This window comes from Molothrus aeneus, chromosome 1, assembly GCF_037042795.1.
Source record: "Molothrus aeneus isolate 106 chromosome 1, BPBGC_Maene_1.0, whole genome shotgun sequence".
In the NCBI taxonomy this organism is placed as follows: Eukaryota; Metazoa; Chordata; class Aves; order Passeriformes; family Icteridae; genus Molothrus; species Molothrus aeneus.
The window spans coordinates 107,506,679-107,523,091 of record NC_089646.1 but is presented as its reverse complement, the minus strand read 5'-3'; the positions used below and the strand labels follow the sequence as shown (position 1 = coordinate 107,523,091).

At 42.2% G+C, this 16,413-nt stretch overlaps 1 protein-coding gene across 2 annotated transcripts; it reads left to right on the top strand.

The window, feature by feature from the left end:
- Window positions 1-345: 345 nt before the first annotated feature.
- AQP4 (aquaporin 4) lies at window positions 346-12,453 on the top strand. Of its 2 annotated transcripts, none has more exons than XM_066562661.1 (5): window positions 346-582; window positions 4,782-5,196; window positions 6,115-6,279; window positions 6,634-6,714; window positions 8,474-12,453. In XM_066562661.1, exons 1-5 carry the CDS (start codon window positions 509-511, stop codon window positions 8,750-8,752), a joined length of 1,014 nt encoding a protein of 337 aa, XP_066418758.1. In that variant the 5' UTR covers window positions 346-508; the 3' UTR covers window positions 8,753-12,453. The 2 variants fall into 2 exon arrangements, with proteins under 2 accessions (XP_066418758.1, XP_066418766.1); XM_066562669.1 differs by lacking the exon at window positions 346-582 and adding an exon at window positions 687-755.
- The last annotated feature ends 3,960 nt before the right edge of the window (window positions 12,454-16,413 follow it).

Below are 16,413 nucleotides of genomic sequence, written 5' to 3'. Positions count from 1 at the left end.
CTACGGTGACCAATGATAGGACCCGAGGGAACAAATTGAAGTTGTGTCAGGACATGTTTAGGTTGCACACTACAAAAAGATTCTTCACCAAGAGGGTGGTTTGGCAGTGGAACAGGCTCACCAGGGAAGTGGTCACAGCACCAGAGCTCAAGTGGTGTTCGGTCAATGCTCTCAGGCACATAATGTGATCCTTGGGGCTGTCTTTTGCAGAGCCCGGGTTTGGACTCGATCCTAGTGGGTCCCTTCCAACTCAGGATATTCCATGATTCTATGATTTTGTAACCAGTAGAGTTCTAGTAAGGTACTAACAGGCATTTTAGATGGATAAAACTCCCTGGCTGCTGAGCTGCTAGGGCTATTTTCCCTTCAATACACTGAGAGGCAGAGAACAAACTGAGCAGCTTTCGAGTCCTTCCCCATTGCCGGGCGGCCCCGCGCCGCAGGAGCACAGCACTCTCGTTTCTCTTTGCCCGGCAGCCCGACGCCCCTGCCTTGCTCTCAGCGGCACATGACCGCAGCCGGCCCGCAGCCGCTGCCCCGCCGCCCGTTCCTCGAGTGCCGCCCGCCCGCCCGCCGCACCAGGTAGGGAGCGGAGCGCCGCACGCTCGGGAGCGTCCCGCCCCCGCCCCGGCCCCGGCCCCGGCCCCGGCCCCGGCCCCGGCCCCGGCCCCGGTCCCAGCCCCCGCCCCGGCCCCGCCGCTCACCCGCGCCCGCCGGGGAGGCATGAGCGACGGAGCGGCCGCTCCGCGCCGCGGGTGAGTGCGCGGCCCTGCGCGGGGGAGGGAGGGCAGGCGGGAGACGGGAGACAGGCAGGGGACAGGCAGGAGACAGGCAGGCGGGACAGGACAGCCCCCCCAAAACCAAAGATGAGTTTATGGAAAGCTTCGGCGAGAGGGGTGCGCGGTTTCGGGATGGGACTGTCCGGAGCCAGGTGCGGGGCTTCGCGCTGCTGCCTTTCTGGCTTCGCGCTGCTGCTTTTCTGGCTCCGCGCTGCTGCTTTTCTCGTCCTGCGTTTTGCACCGAGGGATGGCAGCCAGGCAGCAGCTCCCCCTTCCCGAAGGCACTATCGGAGCCTGTCGGTCGCTCTGGAGTTTTAACATCAGAGGTGCGAAGGGTGCAGAGAGAAGCAAACTCACAATCTCTTTCCACATGTTAAAACTCCGTTGTCTAGTTGCGGTCCTGCAATAGAGAGTCGTGTGTGGAGAAAGCCCAGGTACCGCACAAAGTTGCGGGGTTCCCAAGACTCCCCACCTGCTGTGGATACCCATGCCAATCGCTCATTTAACAGCTTTTTGGAAAATGAGGCAGAATGATTACAAGCAAGCCCTGCGACCGTGCATTAGTTTTGCAAGAGTGGCGTGTCGCCCTCGTCCCTCCAAGCTGGCCGGCAAGTGGCCGATGTCCATTTGAGCTCCAGCCGGCCGTGCGAGCTCAGGTCGGGCAGGGTGGGAGTTTGCTGCGGAGATGCCGCTGTAAATAGCCACTGCACACACAGAACTCGTGTGTGACAGCAGTGTCGTGTGGAGTGGCTGGCCACAAGCCTGCGTCCAGCATGTGTGCTCTGTTCCTTGAAATTATATTAGTTACAAAACGAAGAATTTTTAAAATACTGTTTGACTTTTCGTACCGAAACCTTTGTTATGATTTACACTGTTATGGTTTTGAAGCCATAATCATGCCTGAAGCCCTGCTGGCAACGTGATCTGCAAAACCCACCTTGTGTCCTATCAGACACAATTTACTGTGTAATCTTGTAGCCCAGACCAGAGAATTTCCCGTGTGCCCACCTGTGAAACTAATGTGTGACCATCACATTAAAGTGGTTTTCTGTTGTATTTTGAATTTATCTAAGGAAAACGTGAACAACTACTCAAAAAAAAGAAACCTGTTTTGCAACTTTGATGGCAAATCTTAGCTGCTGAGAGGTCCCATTTCAGTTTCAGACCTGTCACAGCCATCACTCTGACTCATCTCCAGCCTTTAAATTTAACTGCATGCTGAACAAATAGTGGATGTTCAAGATGGTTTTGATATCTAAGTTGCTGATTCCCTTTGAATTTAAGTGAAAACCTGGGCTCAGGGCTTAAACACAGTATTAAGCTTTTACTAACATTTATAGAGGGTTTTGCTGTAGGGAGGAAAGGTGAAGGCTTTTAAAAGAAAATTTGGCCCTGACAACTGAGCATTTTGCTTAATGTTGAAATCATGGAAGAACAGACGGCTTCAAAAAAGGATTTTTATGGATTAAAAATAGATGTTTATATCATTAACTGTAACTATGGCTGACAGAGTTCTATGTAGCATGATGTTCTGGAAAAACAAAAACTTACGTTGATGAGCCAGCTTTTGTGTTTGAAGCATTTGGCTTGCATGCAGCATTTCTGCATTTTCAGGGCTGCAGATAATATTGACTGAATTGACTGCACGTGCTCTCAGCTGGAGAAACAATATGAGATCTGTCTTTCATAAGGGGTAGCCTCCTTCTAGTCAGGCCCAGCAGTCCAGTAGAAGGTGTGATCTTCCACATGCACATGCACACACACTCATTCCTAAGGTGATTTTCCAAGATGTTCCACAACTAGTGAGAAGCCAACTGCATGATCTTATGACAAATACAAACACCTTTTTCTGCCCCTTTCTGGGATGAAGGTGAGTAATTAATTTGCTGATTTTGCTGTTCTTTGAGTACAGAAAGAGACAGTCAGGCACATTTGAACAAAGACATCAGGACTCACCATGCTCCATAAACCTACATTCCCCCCATAGTGCCCTTGGTGGCTGGAAATTTTTCAAAATTCTTGAATATGACGCGAGAGCTTGCACCAGGGGAATGTAGGGTACTTCCCAGCTGAGCTGAGGGATAAAAGAGTATCTGAGTGCTGCTTCCCTTGTCTGTGCACCCAGGTCCCAGGTTTCTCTTCCATGGGCTTCAATGTATGTGTCATCCCTATGCTCACCTGGAACATGCCCAGGGAACTGGGAAAATGAGCTTTTCTCAATATGGATACAGCACTTATATCTTACTCAGGTCACTAAGATAAATGATTAGTGAGGAAGCAGTAAGAGAATCAGAGGTAAGCCTTTAAGTTTCAGTGTGAATCTGAGCATAGAGTTCAAAGGTAAGAACATCAAATACCTGTGAGCTTCAGCTTTGAGGGAGGCAATGATTTTGGGCTCCTTTTGTACAAAAAGTCTAGTCTAGATGGTTGGCCATTAACTGACTGTTAATATGAGATCTTACAAAAACATCTTTCCATTCATCTTGAGTTTGACCTAAAATCAGAAGATTGGGGGTATTACTTTATTCTCTTTTGAGGTTCTGGCTTCACTTCTCTAGAAGAATTTGTCTCATTCAAGTGTCTCAGATCCCTTCATAAGCACTTTACAAGGGCCATTTTTAGAAGAGAAAGTAATTGTTTTCATCTGAGAATGTAGAGAACTGAGATAGAGCTCAAAAGACCTATCCAAAATACAGAGTAAATTAGCATAGGAAATGAGTCAGGAAAACAACTTATTTGCTCCAGTCACAGCATTAAATTGCTTTTCCCTTACTCGCTGTAACTGTTAAGAAATTCATGGGCCATTCCTCTTGCAATGACTTGAGAAGGGCAGACATGCCTTTTATGCTTCTTTCTGATGTAACTGGTATTAAATATGCATTGTAGCTCAGTTACCATAGATAACTGAGCATAAATTCATCCATCTTCCACTTGAAATTCTGTTCCCAAATGTAGCAGCTGAATATTCTTTCTTTTGTTTTCTACTTTTTGGATGGGTAGGATGTTTCTTGGTTTTGTTTTTAGAGAAGAATCTTTTTAGCATTCCTTAGAAACTAATTAAAATGCTTCCCTTTTGGCTTATTCTCCTAATTTATTAATACTACAAATAACTTTTCTTTGGTGACCCACTTTCATAGGTATCTGAACATCTAGCAAAATTGTAACTCACCAGGAAGGCAGTATAGACTAATAAATAGCATCTCCAGACAGGAAGAAAAGCCAAGACACTTCTTTCTTTGCCATGCAGAGTTTTACACACCACACATGCAGAAAATATTGCTCTATTCCCCAGCTCAATTGGCGCCGTTAGCCCAAAAGAAAGCATTTTATTGATTACACAATTGATTTAAAGGTCAGAATGTAGGATTGCATCTATTCTCCTGTCTGAATTCAATTTCCACCCACTATCCACAGTGAAGAAACTGCTCTTTGCATAAATATAAATTGAAATACTGGTCTGTGTGAGTGTTCAAACAAATAAACTTTCTCTTCTAGCTCCCAGGGCAACTCCCCAACACTACACTGTCATCAAAACCACTAGGCTTCAACTAAGATGCTGCTTTTTATTGAATTATCTTACCTACTTTGTGAAAATTACAGATTTGCGTAGAAAAAGAGGATACTCACTGATTTAATGAACATGATGATCAACAGGCCACTGGAAGTGGTAGAGCTATACAGCCTCTAAATCAGAAGCTAGCTAGCAAAGAAGAGTACACTTAATTTCATGGTCATTTCAAAATACACAGATGTTGCTTTTTGGGAGCTGAAACTATGGAGAGTTATCACAAGGAGTGATTAATTACCCTGTGCCCTGCAGACACTCCAACTCTGGGCATTTTTTTAAGGGCAGTCTGCTGTAAGAGCGTAGTCTGTGGTTGTCCCAGCCAAAGGATACTCAGTGTTACCACCTTCTCTCCAAAGCCAGCTGAAGAGCAGCCCCTAACAGGAGAGCATAAGGTTTATTTGGTGACTTCTGATGAAGATTTGCTTCCTTTTCAGTAAGTGTGGACGTCTGTGTAAGTGTGAGAGAATTATGGTGGCGTTTAAAGGAGTCTGGACTCAGCCCTTCTGGAAAGCCGTTTCGGCGGAATTTTTGGCCATGCTCATTTTTGTCCTCCTCAGCCTCGGCTCCACGATCAACTGGGGTGGAGCAGAGAAGCCCCTGCCTGTGGACATGGTCCTTATATCCCTCTGCTTTGGACTCAGCATTGCCACCATGGTGCAGTGCTTTGGACACATCAGCGGAGGCCACATCAACCCTGCCGTGACCGTGGCCATGGTCTGCACGAGAAAGATCAGCCTTGCCAAGTCCGTCTTCTACATTGTTGCCCAGTGCCTGGGAGCCATCGTGGGCGCGGGCATCCTCTACCTTGTCACGCCGCCCAGCGTGGTGGGAGGCCTGGGAGTCACTGCGGTAATCACTCCTCCTCTGCCTCTTGAACTAGGCTAGCTCAGACCCTGAGAAAATAGAATCAGTGTCACGCAGAATGAGGAGAGCTCAGGTACAGATTTTTACCAGCTTGCTGGTTTATTTACCACATCCAGACAGGCCTTAAAGCTCTCCTTAGGACGGGTTTATGCAGTGTGATAGCTATAGCTGATCCTTTATAGAACCTCTCTTTCTTAGAACTTCCCCAAATCTGATGACAGCAGGTAATGTTAATTTACATACAAAATTTAAATAATATATGCGTGAAATGCCATTTTTAGATGGTCTGGGGAGGGGGGAAATTAATTCTATGCTATTATGATGGGGATTGAAAAAACATCAATTTAAAATGACATACTTTTGAAATAGATTGTGGCTTAGATTTCAGCTTTGTTCTAAACTAATAAGTAATGCCATCAGTTAGCCCTGTTGCAGGACTTATTAAAAATGCACTTGAGCCGCACACTACTTAATTTTTAATTGAAATTTAAATTAATTAAGTCAGGGCTAATTAATGAATTTATAATTGAATAGTAAATTACAGTGCTCCCAAGAAAAAAAAATGGTGAAAGGGAAGTGCAGCATTTGCAAATCCCTATGTAAAAATAAACTATACTTCTGCAGTCTAACTTTGAAGTTCCAGTTGGATGTTACTGTTAAGCCTTCTGTTCTCAGTCCAGCAATGATTTTCCATGTTTCTCAAAATAAAAAACCATTTAAAAGTTAAAAAAAAGGGAGAAGGGTGAAGAGGGGGGAATCTGTACCTCTAAAAGTTCATTGTTGTCTTTCACTTTGTACTATTTAGAAATACCATTCATTGAAGTACAATTTCTGCATGTGATGGTTTTCTGATTTACAAAATCACCTTTTCTTCATTTCTGGTGTTTCTTTGCCTTCTTCCAGGTACACAGAGATCTTTCTGCTGGGCATGGACTCCTGGTGGAATTGATAATTACATTCCAGCTGGTTTTTACTATTTTTGCTAGCTGTGATTCAAAACGAAGTGATGTCACTGGTTCGGTAGCTTTAGCAATTGGATTTTCTGTTGCAATTGGACACTTATTTGCTGTAAGTTAATGGTTTCTCTTTAAAAAATAGATCCCTTTACCCTTTATGACTACTTCAGAAGTAAATGGAAACTTTTGTGACCTTTAGAGCAATTACAGCTATATAGCTGCTGTATTCTTTATGGACCCATGCCAAAGCCCTTTGGAGTCTCAGGAGTGTCCCCTTGGGTAGGGTGTTGCACCAGAACTTTTCTGGCTGTTCATGTGATGACTTTTTTTAACTTAGTGTAGACTCAGGAGAGTGATGATATCTGTTGGAAAGAGGAGGAGCTGTACAAAACCAGGGTGGTCCCATAGAAATAGAATCACTACCTTCCAGACTTAAATAACAAGCAACATTTTCTCTCTGCTTTAGATCAATTACACTGGTGCCAGCATGAACCCAGCTCGATCATTTGGACCTGCTGTCATTATGGGCAGATGGGAAAACCAATGGGTAACTCTCCTTTCATACTTCCTTTACCATAGTGACAAACAGTGGTCAGGATTTTTTCATACATCATTTGCTCCCTGTACATCTCATAGAGATCATCCCCAAGGAAGACAGGCACTGACCTGCTCCAGGCTTAGGCATCATCATGCTCTTCATCTAGGACTGTAGTGCAGCATGCAGCATGTTTGGAATAGCATTTTACTATTTCAGGGGGCATTTTGTGGAGGTATTAGCTGGGGTAGAAGAGAAATCATATGAAAAGATCAAAACAAAAATGAAAAAAGTGGCCTAAGGAGACTGAAAGAATTGAACTGCTGGAAAGAAAAATCCTCCAAGGCAGATTGCAAACCCCGCTGGTCCTGCTGGTGAGGAGCTACGGAAGTAATTCTGTCAGCTTCACATTTCACCTGGTTCTGCAGCAAACTGGGGCAGATGTATAAAATGAGAACAGGGACCCTCTGTGATCTGGTTCCTGGGGGAGAACCTGCCTCGGCAAATGCCTGCAGTGAGAGATGAAGAGATTGCAGTCTGGTATTTGCAGACCAGGCCAGATGTTACCTGCTTCAGTTTGAAAGTGTCAGCTTAGCCAGGAGCAGTTGTGCAGGAAATAATGTTATAAGCAGGCTGTGAATGATGCAGTAAATGTCTATAGCATCCAACAATCCAACTTACAAAAAAAATTTCATATTTTATAAGGGAAAGATGGATCACAGCTCAGCCTCACCTAATTATAGAGAGGGAAATCACTTCTAGAGACACTTTCAGTGCTGACTGGAAGAGCTGCATATTACAGTGCATATAAGGATTTTCTTGATTTTTAAAGTATGAAGCCCACATTGCTCCCACTGCAGCTAAGAATAGAAATAGCATTGTCTTCAGGCCCTAAGGCTTCAATTCTTCAAACACGATACCATGTGTAACTTTGTTCCCAAGAGTTATCCTATTGAGGCAGATTTACCCAGTTATCAGCGGATGGCTTGTTCATATGAAAAACTGCTGTAGTTTTTCACAAGATTAATTATCCATACTCTGAGGAAGCCTGTAGTTTATAACTAAAGCTATAAACAATAAACAAATGCACCATGGAGAAACTTGAAGGAGAAGCTTAGTACTATCCTGGCCACTTGAAAAGACAGCCTTTTCTCTTCCTCCAGAGCAGTGGCATTGGCATACCATTGACAGGAGCCTGTGGGCTTTGGCACCTACTAATGTTGCTGCACTGCTTCTTGTCATGATTAAATAGATAGGTACCTACAAAGTTATGTTATGCCCACTGTATTTGCTTATTAAATTAGATTATCAGACTGCCTGTTGTGGTTGACTGCCTGTTGTATTGTGTAGGATTAAATGCCAAATTTGAAATATTTTGGAAACATAAGTCTGAAATACCAAAGCAGAACTCTGTGTGTACACTAGGAAGGGCCTTTGTGTGTACACTAGGAAGGGCTTTTATTCTTTGAAAGTTCATTGTCATCTTGGTTCAAAATGCAGGAAGAAAATCACTTTTCTACATAGATGTTTCCTTTGTGTGTCTTCTTGCAAAGAGTCCATATTTGTGGTCTATAGCTGGCAGTGAGTATTGAAAAGTTTAGAAGAGGCTTCCTGTAAAGAAGATAGATCAATAAAACTTAACTTCCTGATAGATCAATAAAACTTGACAAAATTATTTCACTTCAAAGAAGCGGGCCTGCTTGTCAGCCTTCTTCTCACTGTTAATTTAAAAGCTTAATGCCTGGGATTTTTCCCACCCCTTTTTTTGCAGGTGTACTGGGTGGGACCGATAATCGGAGCCGTCCTTGCCGGTGCTCTGTACGAGTACGTCTATTGCCCAGACGTTGAGCTCAAGCGCCGCTTCAAAGACGTCTTTGGCAAGGCCACCCAGCCCTCCAAGGGCAAGTACATCGAGGTGGACGACAACAGGAGCCACGTAGAGACCGATGACCTGATCCTGAAGCCTGGCATAGTTCATGTGATTGATATCGACCGGGGTGAGGACAAGAAGGGAAGAGACCCATCCAGCGAGGTGTTGTCTTCCGTATGACTAGCAAGAAGCACTGAAAGCAGAGAGCGGCCTGCTAGCACGTCCACAGATATCCTTCCACCCATTAAAGAAACAGATCTCCTCTAGACTGAGAACCTTCCACTTCTTGAAAGGTATGGTGTGGGCACATGCACAGAGTGGTGTCACCAAACCATACTCCTGCTCGGTTGGAAGATCAGGACTTAGCTATAATTAGGATTTCCCATCTATTATTCCAAACTTAGACTTGTTCCTAGTACTTTCCTTTCCTTCTTTCTGGACAACCCCAAAGTCAAAAAAAAAAAAAGAGATGAAAGCATCCTCCTTTAATAAAGCAGTCAATAATGAGATAGAGATGTGTAACATCCAGATTGACAGTTAAGACATACCAGGAAATGCCTATAGACATGAAGACCTACTTATCAGATTGTTCTTCTGACATTTAATTGGCTGTTGTCAGCACCGATTATAACATCTTACCCATTAAGCCTTCTCTGCGAGGTTCAGAGACAGCACCAGCACTATTTAAGAGTTTTATCCACAGTCAAGCAAAGGAATATTGTTTCCACTCATGTACATCACTATTGCCTTGCAGACTACCTCTGAAAAAAATGATACTTTAACAGGCTTTTAAGAAAAAATTCTATCAACCCATCAAATTTCACTCATCTGATTCACTGTATAAATACATTACCTTCATCCCCAAGAGTAAATATGCTGAAATGGAATGTTGAAGTGTAGGGTAATAAGGCTGCAAAGCAGCTGATTGTACTTCATGCTCCCTCTTGTCATTGTCTATCTGGTGAAACATTCTCCTGAGGTTTTACTATTGACCATTCAGTGTTAGCAGACTCTCAAGGTCATGCAAAGAATATAAAGGCTTTCCTGTTACTTAATAACTTAAATAAGAGATATCAGAAGAAAAGAAGGCATATCTGTTTTCAGTGCACTTGTTTGAATACACACTTCTGTGCTAATTTATGTAAACTAAAGGTTTAAATTACTTACCTATTTTCTTACGAGATGGTTGGAGATAGTGTTTTTTTAATTTATTAGTAATGTAGAGGGGTTTTAACTTTTAACTGTATTGAGACACTGATTGGGAAATATTTTTTTATAACAGATGATAAAAATATGACTCCTTCTGGCTTTTTGTTGTAACTGATGCCTAACTATTTGAACAGGTTCCCTGCTTGTTCCTGTGTTCATATATTCATAAACTACACCTCTGGCAAAGGTTTCTTTATCTGTTGTTAGAAAAAAGTTCAAGTGCTTGCAGGGTGTTTTAGGGGCAAAAGGACATGAAATATGTTTGGTAAACAGTCTTTTCCCTATAGAGGTTTTTGCCAGACAAAATCACCCCAGCAGAACATTTCTGTAAAGCTTTTGCTGACTTACTGCTTTTGTTTCTGATCAATGGCTTTGAGTTTTACAATATGCAGCTGCAGAGCAGTCAGGAGCATGGTATTATTACCGTAATTATATGGTTTTTATTTTTAAATTGAAAACCTATCCCTGCTTATTTAGCAATAAGAGAGGAAAAAAAAGTATTAATCCTGACTGTGGCCTGTATTAGCCTCATCTGTTCTTTGACATACTCTACATGCAATCTTTATTACAGGGAATTAGATGTTTCTAATGAGATAATAAACCACTACAACCCTCAAATCTGTGCACTATGATCCAAGGGCAATTCTAGTGTCCCAGCCTGCAGCCTTGTATAGTCCCAGCATGTCCTTTTTCAAGTTCCACATTTTTCTTGTTTTAATTCCTGTTAGTGTGGTGCAAGTTCCCTGCACTGAGCATGAGGTTCATGACTCCTTCATGCATTTCCAGTTCAGCATGGCTGGGGACCTGCAATGGACAATGTCAAATTGCAGATAAGAGCTCCTTCCCACAGCAAGGACTAAGTGTCCCAAGGGAAGGGCAGCACAAGTGTGGTGTTAGACCTCTGCTCAGATGGATAACTACCATGATAAAGAAATTCAGTGAGAAAGATCAAAACTTGTTGGGGGATTTGTCTAGGCAGTTAGTTGGGCTTTTTTTTTTACATATTTCCAATCTGTATTTGTTAAAGGGACATTTTGGTTAAACCTTTTGCATGGCTTAAAAAGGTAAAGAATAATACACATAAAATTAGTGGATTTTTAAGCAAAGGTTTGCATTTTTTGTACTTAAAGACACTCCTTAATTTGTGAATTTTGCATGGTACTGTGTTATTTAAATAAGAAGCTGTGATTTGCTTTATGCTTAAGGGTCCTTTACACAAATGGCTTGATGTGTGTTTTCCTCACTCATCCTGATTCTGCTGCTGAGGTGAGCATAATGTGAGCATAGCACCAGCCACCTCTGTTAGGAGGATCTTTTTCCTGTAGTAATTAACTGTGGCAAACACTCAGAACCAGCCCCAGAACCAGCAGAGCTCCTTATTGAGGATAAGATCTTGACACTTCTGAAAAGATCAGGGAAAAGAAGGGATGCTAAAATAGAGGACAGCAGGCAGTAAAGGTTGATGCCATGCCATTAGACATTAGCAGGTAAGCAATGTGTGGTAGGTCTGCTCCTGATCCCACAGATTAAAACTTGTGGAGGAGTTTGTCATTGACTAAAGTGGAAGTGATCCCGAGCTTTTTTGGGGCGTGATGGCTTTGCACACTTTGCTGTGTTTTTTCTAAAATCCGAGTCTTTCAGCAATATACTTAATTTTGGAAGAAGATGCATTCAACTTGAGGCTTATGACCCACCCTAAAGTAAATCCTTAGCAGTGGCTGTAATCACAGGTGGTTCTGCCCCACCACATTCATACAAGGGAACATCACTCTTCAGCATCTATTAGGACTTAGTTTAGCACAGGGATACATGCTCCTCTAAGCTGTCTTGCAATAGTATCATCACTGTACAATAGTCATGCTTGGTTAAATAATAGACTAGCATGACCTTTTTATGGATTCAAGATACTTTTGCTTTAGTATTCTTTTTAAACATGTACTTTGATACTGTTTGAGTGAGATTTGTGTTCTAAAGCTCTTCAGCTCTACACTGCAATTCATAACATACTTGATGTCCTCTTAAAACATTTCTTGGTTTTGGTGGGAAATGGTGTTTTTATGATTGTGGATGGAAATCACAGGAAGACTGGCAGGTCTGTCATCATTTTGGGGCCCCAAAAAATAGGATGAGTCTCACTCCTCCATGATAGCACGATTGTTTTCAATGCTATATTTGCACTTTAACAAGCACCTTCAAATATTAAGTCACTGGGTTTCAGAAAAGAAAGCATGGAAGCCAAGGGTGATTCTGTTGAAGCACACAAATACCTTTTAGGTTGTGTGTACTCTGAGGAGTTCATCACCCAAATTCTAGATATTCTCAGGAAAAAAAATAAAAATTAAGAAGAAACCCTGCAGCATTCAAGTTATGATAATCCTTCTGTCCAAGTGTTCACCTTTCAGTGGAAGTAGGAGTGAGATTCATCTCATGCTGTGGTTAGGTTTGTCACATGTATTTGCATATCAGCTTTTCAAAATGTGCTTTATTTCTGGTTATTAGTAAAAACCACAGTATGTGCTTAGAGAGCTCAATGGCCATCTACCTTTCTAGTGCTTGATGGCAGAGCAGCTGCCGCTGTGCTCTGAAACATCTTATCTGCTGGCTGTGTGACACATTCAGGATATTATACACCATCCAATATTTTTAATCTTATTAAAATATGTGAGAATTTACATTGTGAGTCTTTTTTTCCAAGGTGAGAGGTGAGAGCACCATGCACAATTTTTTGTATCTCAGTTCAGCCTGTGTGTATCTGAGTTTCTCAAGGACTTTCTGAATAGAAAATATGTAAATATAGACTGCAGTATTTGCTACCCACTTAAGTCATCCTGTTGCAGTCTGAAATTTAGGACAAATGAGGTAAAGCACACTGTGTATATGGATTTTTCCACAAGACTGCTTATTGTTTAAGTACTTAGTAACCATGATATCAGAACTAATGTAACAAAACTTAAAAATTCCATATGTAATATTTGGAATAATCTACTGAAAAATTCACTATAAAATAATACATGATTATCTGGTTCCCACATGTATTCTACTGTATCTCACACTACTGTTGCAAATAAACAAGTGTCAAAAAAAAAAAAGGCATCTTGTGATCATTGGAAACATTTCATGATCCTAAAGCTCAAGACTGAAATATAAGGAAAAACCCCAAATCCAACCCAATGTATGCAACAGAGAATGAATGATTTCCTGTGGAAAAATATTCATCAGAGAAGAGAGCTGCTTGTGCAAATGTTTTAATAATTTTAAGGAAATGAGCTAAACCAATTATAGCAAAAATTATGCTGTTATGCTGTCATGGTTTAAACCCAGCTGGGAACTAAGCACCGCACAGCCACTTGCTCACCTCCCCCACTCCTAGCCCAGTGGAATGGGGAGGAGAATCAAAACCAAAACTTGTATGTTGAGATAAGAGCAGTTTAATAAAAAAAACACAAAACATTGGTGTATTATCAACATTATTTTCATGCCAAATCCAAAACCACAACATTGTACCAGCTACTGAAGAAAAATTAATTCTATCCCAGCTGAAACCAGGTCATGTATGTACGTCACTGATTTTGCCAAATGGATTAAAAACTCATAGGGCTAGTGGAGAGCCAAGGATTTGAAAAGTGATAGAAATTATACTGGCACTTCAGACCCCTTTCACTAAAACACAGCTTGTGAGACCAAGCTCCCATGACAATCTTCAGCAATGGAAATCAGATCCTGGGGAATTTACATTTCTAGTTGTCTAGCTCTTTGCTTAGAATGCAAAGTTTAGCTGCCATGACATTAATGGAGGTAAATTAGGATCCTGGAAATTACTAATATGAGAACACATCACCTGGGATAGCTTCTAATCAGTAGGAATGGCTCATGCCTGATATTCACCCTTTGCAGTGCTTCAGCTCTTGCCTTCAGCTTCTTCAAGCTCCAGAGACACCTCCCAAGAGGCTTAGGGGAGTGTGTATGTTGCATATGACTTAATACACACATGGTTTGTACCTTACTGAAACAGGTTCCCAAGGGAATTTAGGCAGAACTAGTAAAATTATTTTGGTGTCACAATCACACGAGGCAGGAGCTACTCTGACATTTTAAAACAAGCACAAAACGGGAGTATGGATGTCTGGAGAGTTACAAAGACAAACACATAGTGATGGAGCTGTCTGCAGTGTTAAGATGAAGGGTCCTGGGAAGAACACAAAAGCAACCACGTGGGCAAGGGAGATCTTTGTAGTATACTTCTTACCCGGGGATTACTGGCACTAAGTTATCAGTACAAAATTAAAACATGGTCCCCATTGTATGAGGATGTGGGTGAAGCTTTCGGATCTCATCTGAACCTTTTTTGGATCCCATGGAGAGACTGAGCTGTGCTGGGTGAGTAATGTCCTTACTCTAGGCTTCAGTGGCAACGCTGGCTTCAGCAGCGACAGCTACAAGCAGCAACTGTGACCCAGTCATCTGCTTAAAGAGAGAGCTTAGCAGATATTTCCAATATCAGCTTGCTTTTAAACCCTCATTTGGCCTTAGACTCCTTTATCAGTTGTAGATTGTAGTGCATTGCAAACGTTATACACTGCTTTATTTATATCAGACTGATAACTGTTATCTTGGACATTAATTTCTTTTGACTTTTCTTGCCTCGTTAGAAAAACAATCCTTTTACAAGTACAAGAGCTGTAGAGCTGTAGCATAATCGGACAAAAAAAGCTATCACAGTGTTCTTTGGAAAAGCAAAAGGAGCTTGTATTATTTGTCTCTCACCTTACAAAGTGGGATGGGGAGAGGCTGAGGTTTTCTGTGGGTGTGCCTGGCAAACAGATTTCCAACTGCTATTCTCTGCTCATGCACAGCCATGAGGTCCCTGTGATGTTTCATCTCTATTTCCCTTCTGATATGAATCTTCATAAAAACTCTGGAATTCACAGTATGCCTAGAGTTTCTTGTTAATAGGCACGTGTCTATTAAAATGTGCACATATGTGCATGTGTGTGCACACGCCTGTGTGTGAGAGGTGCAGGGAGGCACAACGTGGCACAGCCACAGTGTTTACTTCTTCCCAGAAGTGGGCAAGATCAGTGGGTAAAACTGTGGGAGACCAGCTGCCATTTGGGATTGCTGCATGCCCCACTGGGATCCTAATGACTTGGTCATTTATTTCCACTTTTTTCTGAGCCATATGGTTTTCAGCTTGAAATGCAGTCATGGCCATCTCCTACTGCCACGGAGCCATTTAGGTTCTGCTGCTCTTCCTCCCCAGTTTCATTTATCACAAGGTCTTCTTTCCCCACATTTCAACCATTTAAAAATTGATTTTAATTTAAAAATTACCTTAGACATTTTTTAACTTCCTACCATGCAAAACATTTTACCATTATTCCACTCTACCTTAGTGTTAATTTCGTTTATTCTGTGGGAATTGTTTCATTATGGTAGAACAGAAAATCTCAGGGCATTGGAGAGTCATTCATTTTTCCTCAAAAATTTCCTTTGATAGTTCCTAGTGATATCTCTGCTATTCTGTTCCAGTACTTAATTATTTCTATTTGCATGGTATCTCAGTGCCTAGCTGCCTTGTGGTCCCATATTCAGACAGGAATGCATGCATATTTTGTTTTGTTTTGCCTTTCCAGCTGAACGAGCTCATCAGAGCTGGAATGAGATGGTTTAGTCTCTAGATCCCCCTCCTGCGAGCTTCTTCAAGCTGCTGCTGCCACTTTGGACTGGGGGTCACTTTTTTAGCCAGCAGCAGAGTTACCCCGGGGTGGGAGGGGGGCATTTCATCTGCTTTGACTTGCCAGAGCTGTACGGTACATAGGGTAAATCCTGCCTTCGCTTCCAGAAGAGATGAAGTAGGTTTGCACCAGCCAAACCCCGTCATAGACAATTGCAGTAGAGCAAACAGTGTCCCAGCAAAGAAGTAATCAGTTTTGAAAAGATGGGATTTGGGCTTGTGGCCAGTCCCTGGGCTCTGATTTGCAAGAAAAACATCAATAGGAAAACTGGAACAATGGCTGATTGTCCCTGTAAGTTCTGAACATATGTGCATGAATATCCAGTAAAAATAAGCCTAATGCTTCATGATTAAAGATGACAGAGCAGGGACAAAATGAACTCTGGAGATCAGGAAGATGTACAGAGATGTTGGACTGTGCTGTTGTTTGCCCACAGGTATTGCTCCAGAGAAACAGCTGCACAGCATCTTCTCAGAGCTGAGTCAGACCAGCTGTACAGGGTAGGATGCACACAAACACAAATGTTTCAGACACAAGGCTTTTTTGTTTTTCGCCCTCCTTCCACAGCTGCCCAGCATACTTCAGATTTACTGGAGGCAAACATTGCTAGGGCATGAATGCAGAAGCTTTTCTAGCCTCAAGACTAAAATGTGAGAATAAAGCTTTGTGTCCTCCAACCTTTTAGCTTTGAAAAAGCCCAACAAATGCCATGGAAGGAGCTTTAACAAAAGAGGTCAAAAAGTCCATCTGGACCCCTCTGCATCCTAGTCATTCCTAGAGCTACCCTTAGAGAAAAGATCCGTAGGTTAATTTATCATTGTGTAAATAAAATATCCCCCAACTTCTTTTACCACTAGCCTTCCTGAGTTAAAATAAATATGCTTTGGTAGAGCAAAG

Bases quoted from the DNA above. Each gene is read 5' to 3' on its own strand.
- AQP4 (XM_066562661.1), top strand. From the start codon at position 509: ATGACCGCAGCCGGCCCGCAGCCGCTGCCCCGCCGCCCGTTCCTCGAG. The intron at 583-4,781 runs GTAGGGAGCGGA...CTTCCTTTTCAG, and splicing joins CCGCCCGCCCGCCGCACCAG to TAAGTGTGGACGTCTGTGTA. The intron at 6,280-6,633 runs GTAAGTTAATGG...TCTCTGCTTTAG, and splicing joins CAATTGGACACTTATTTGCT to ATCAATTACACTGGTGCCAG.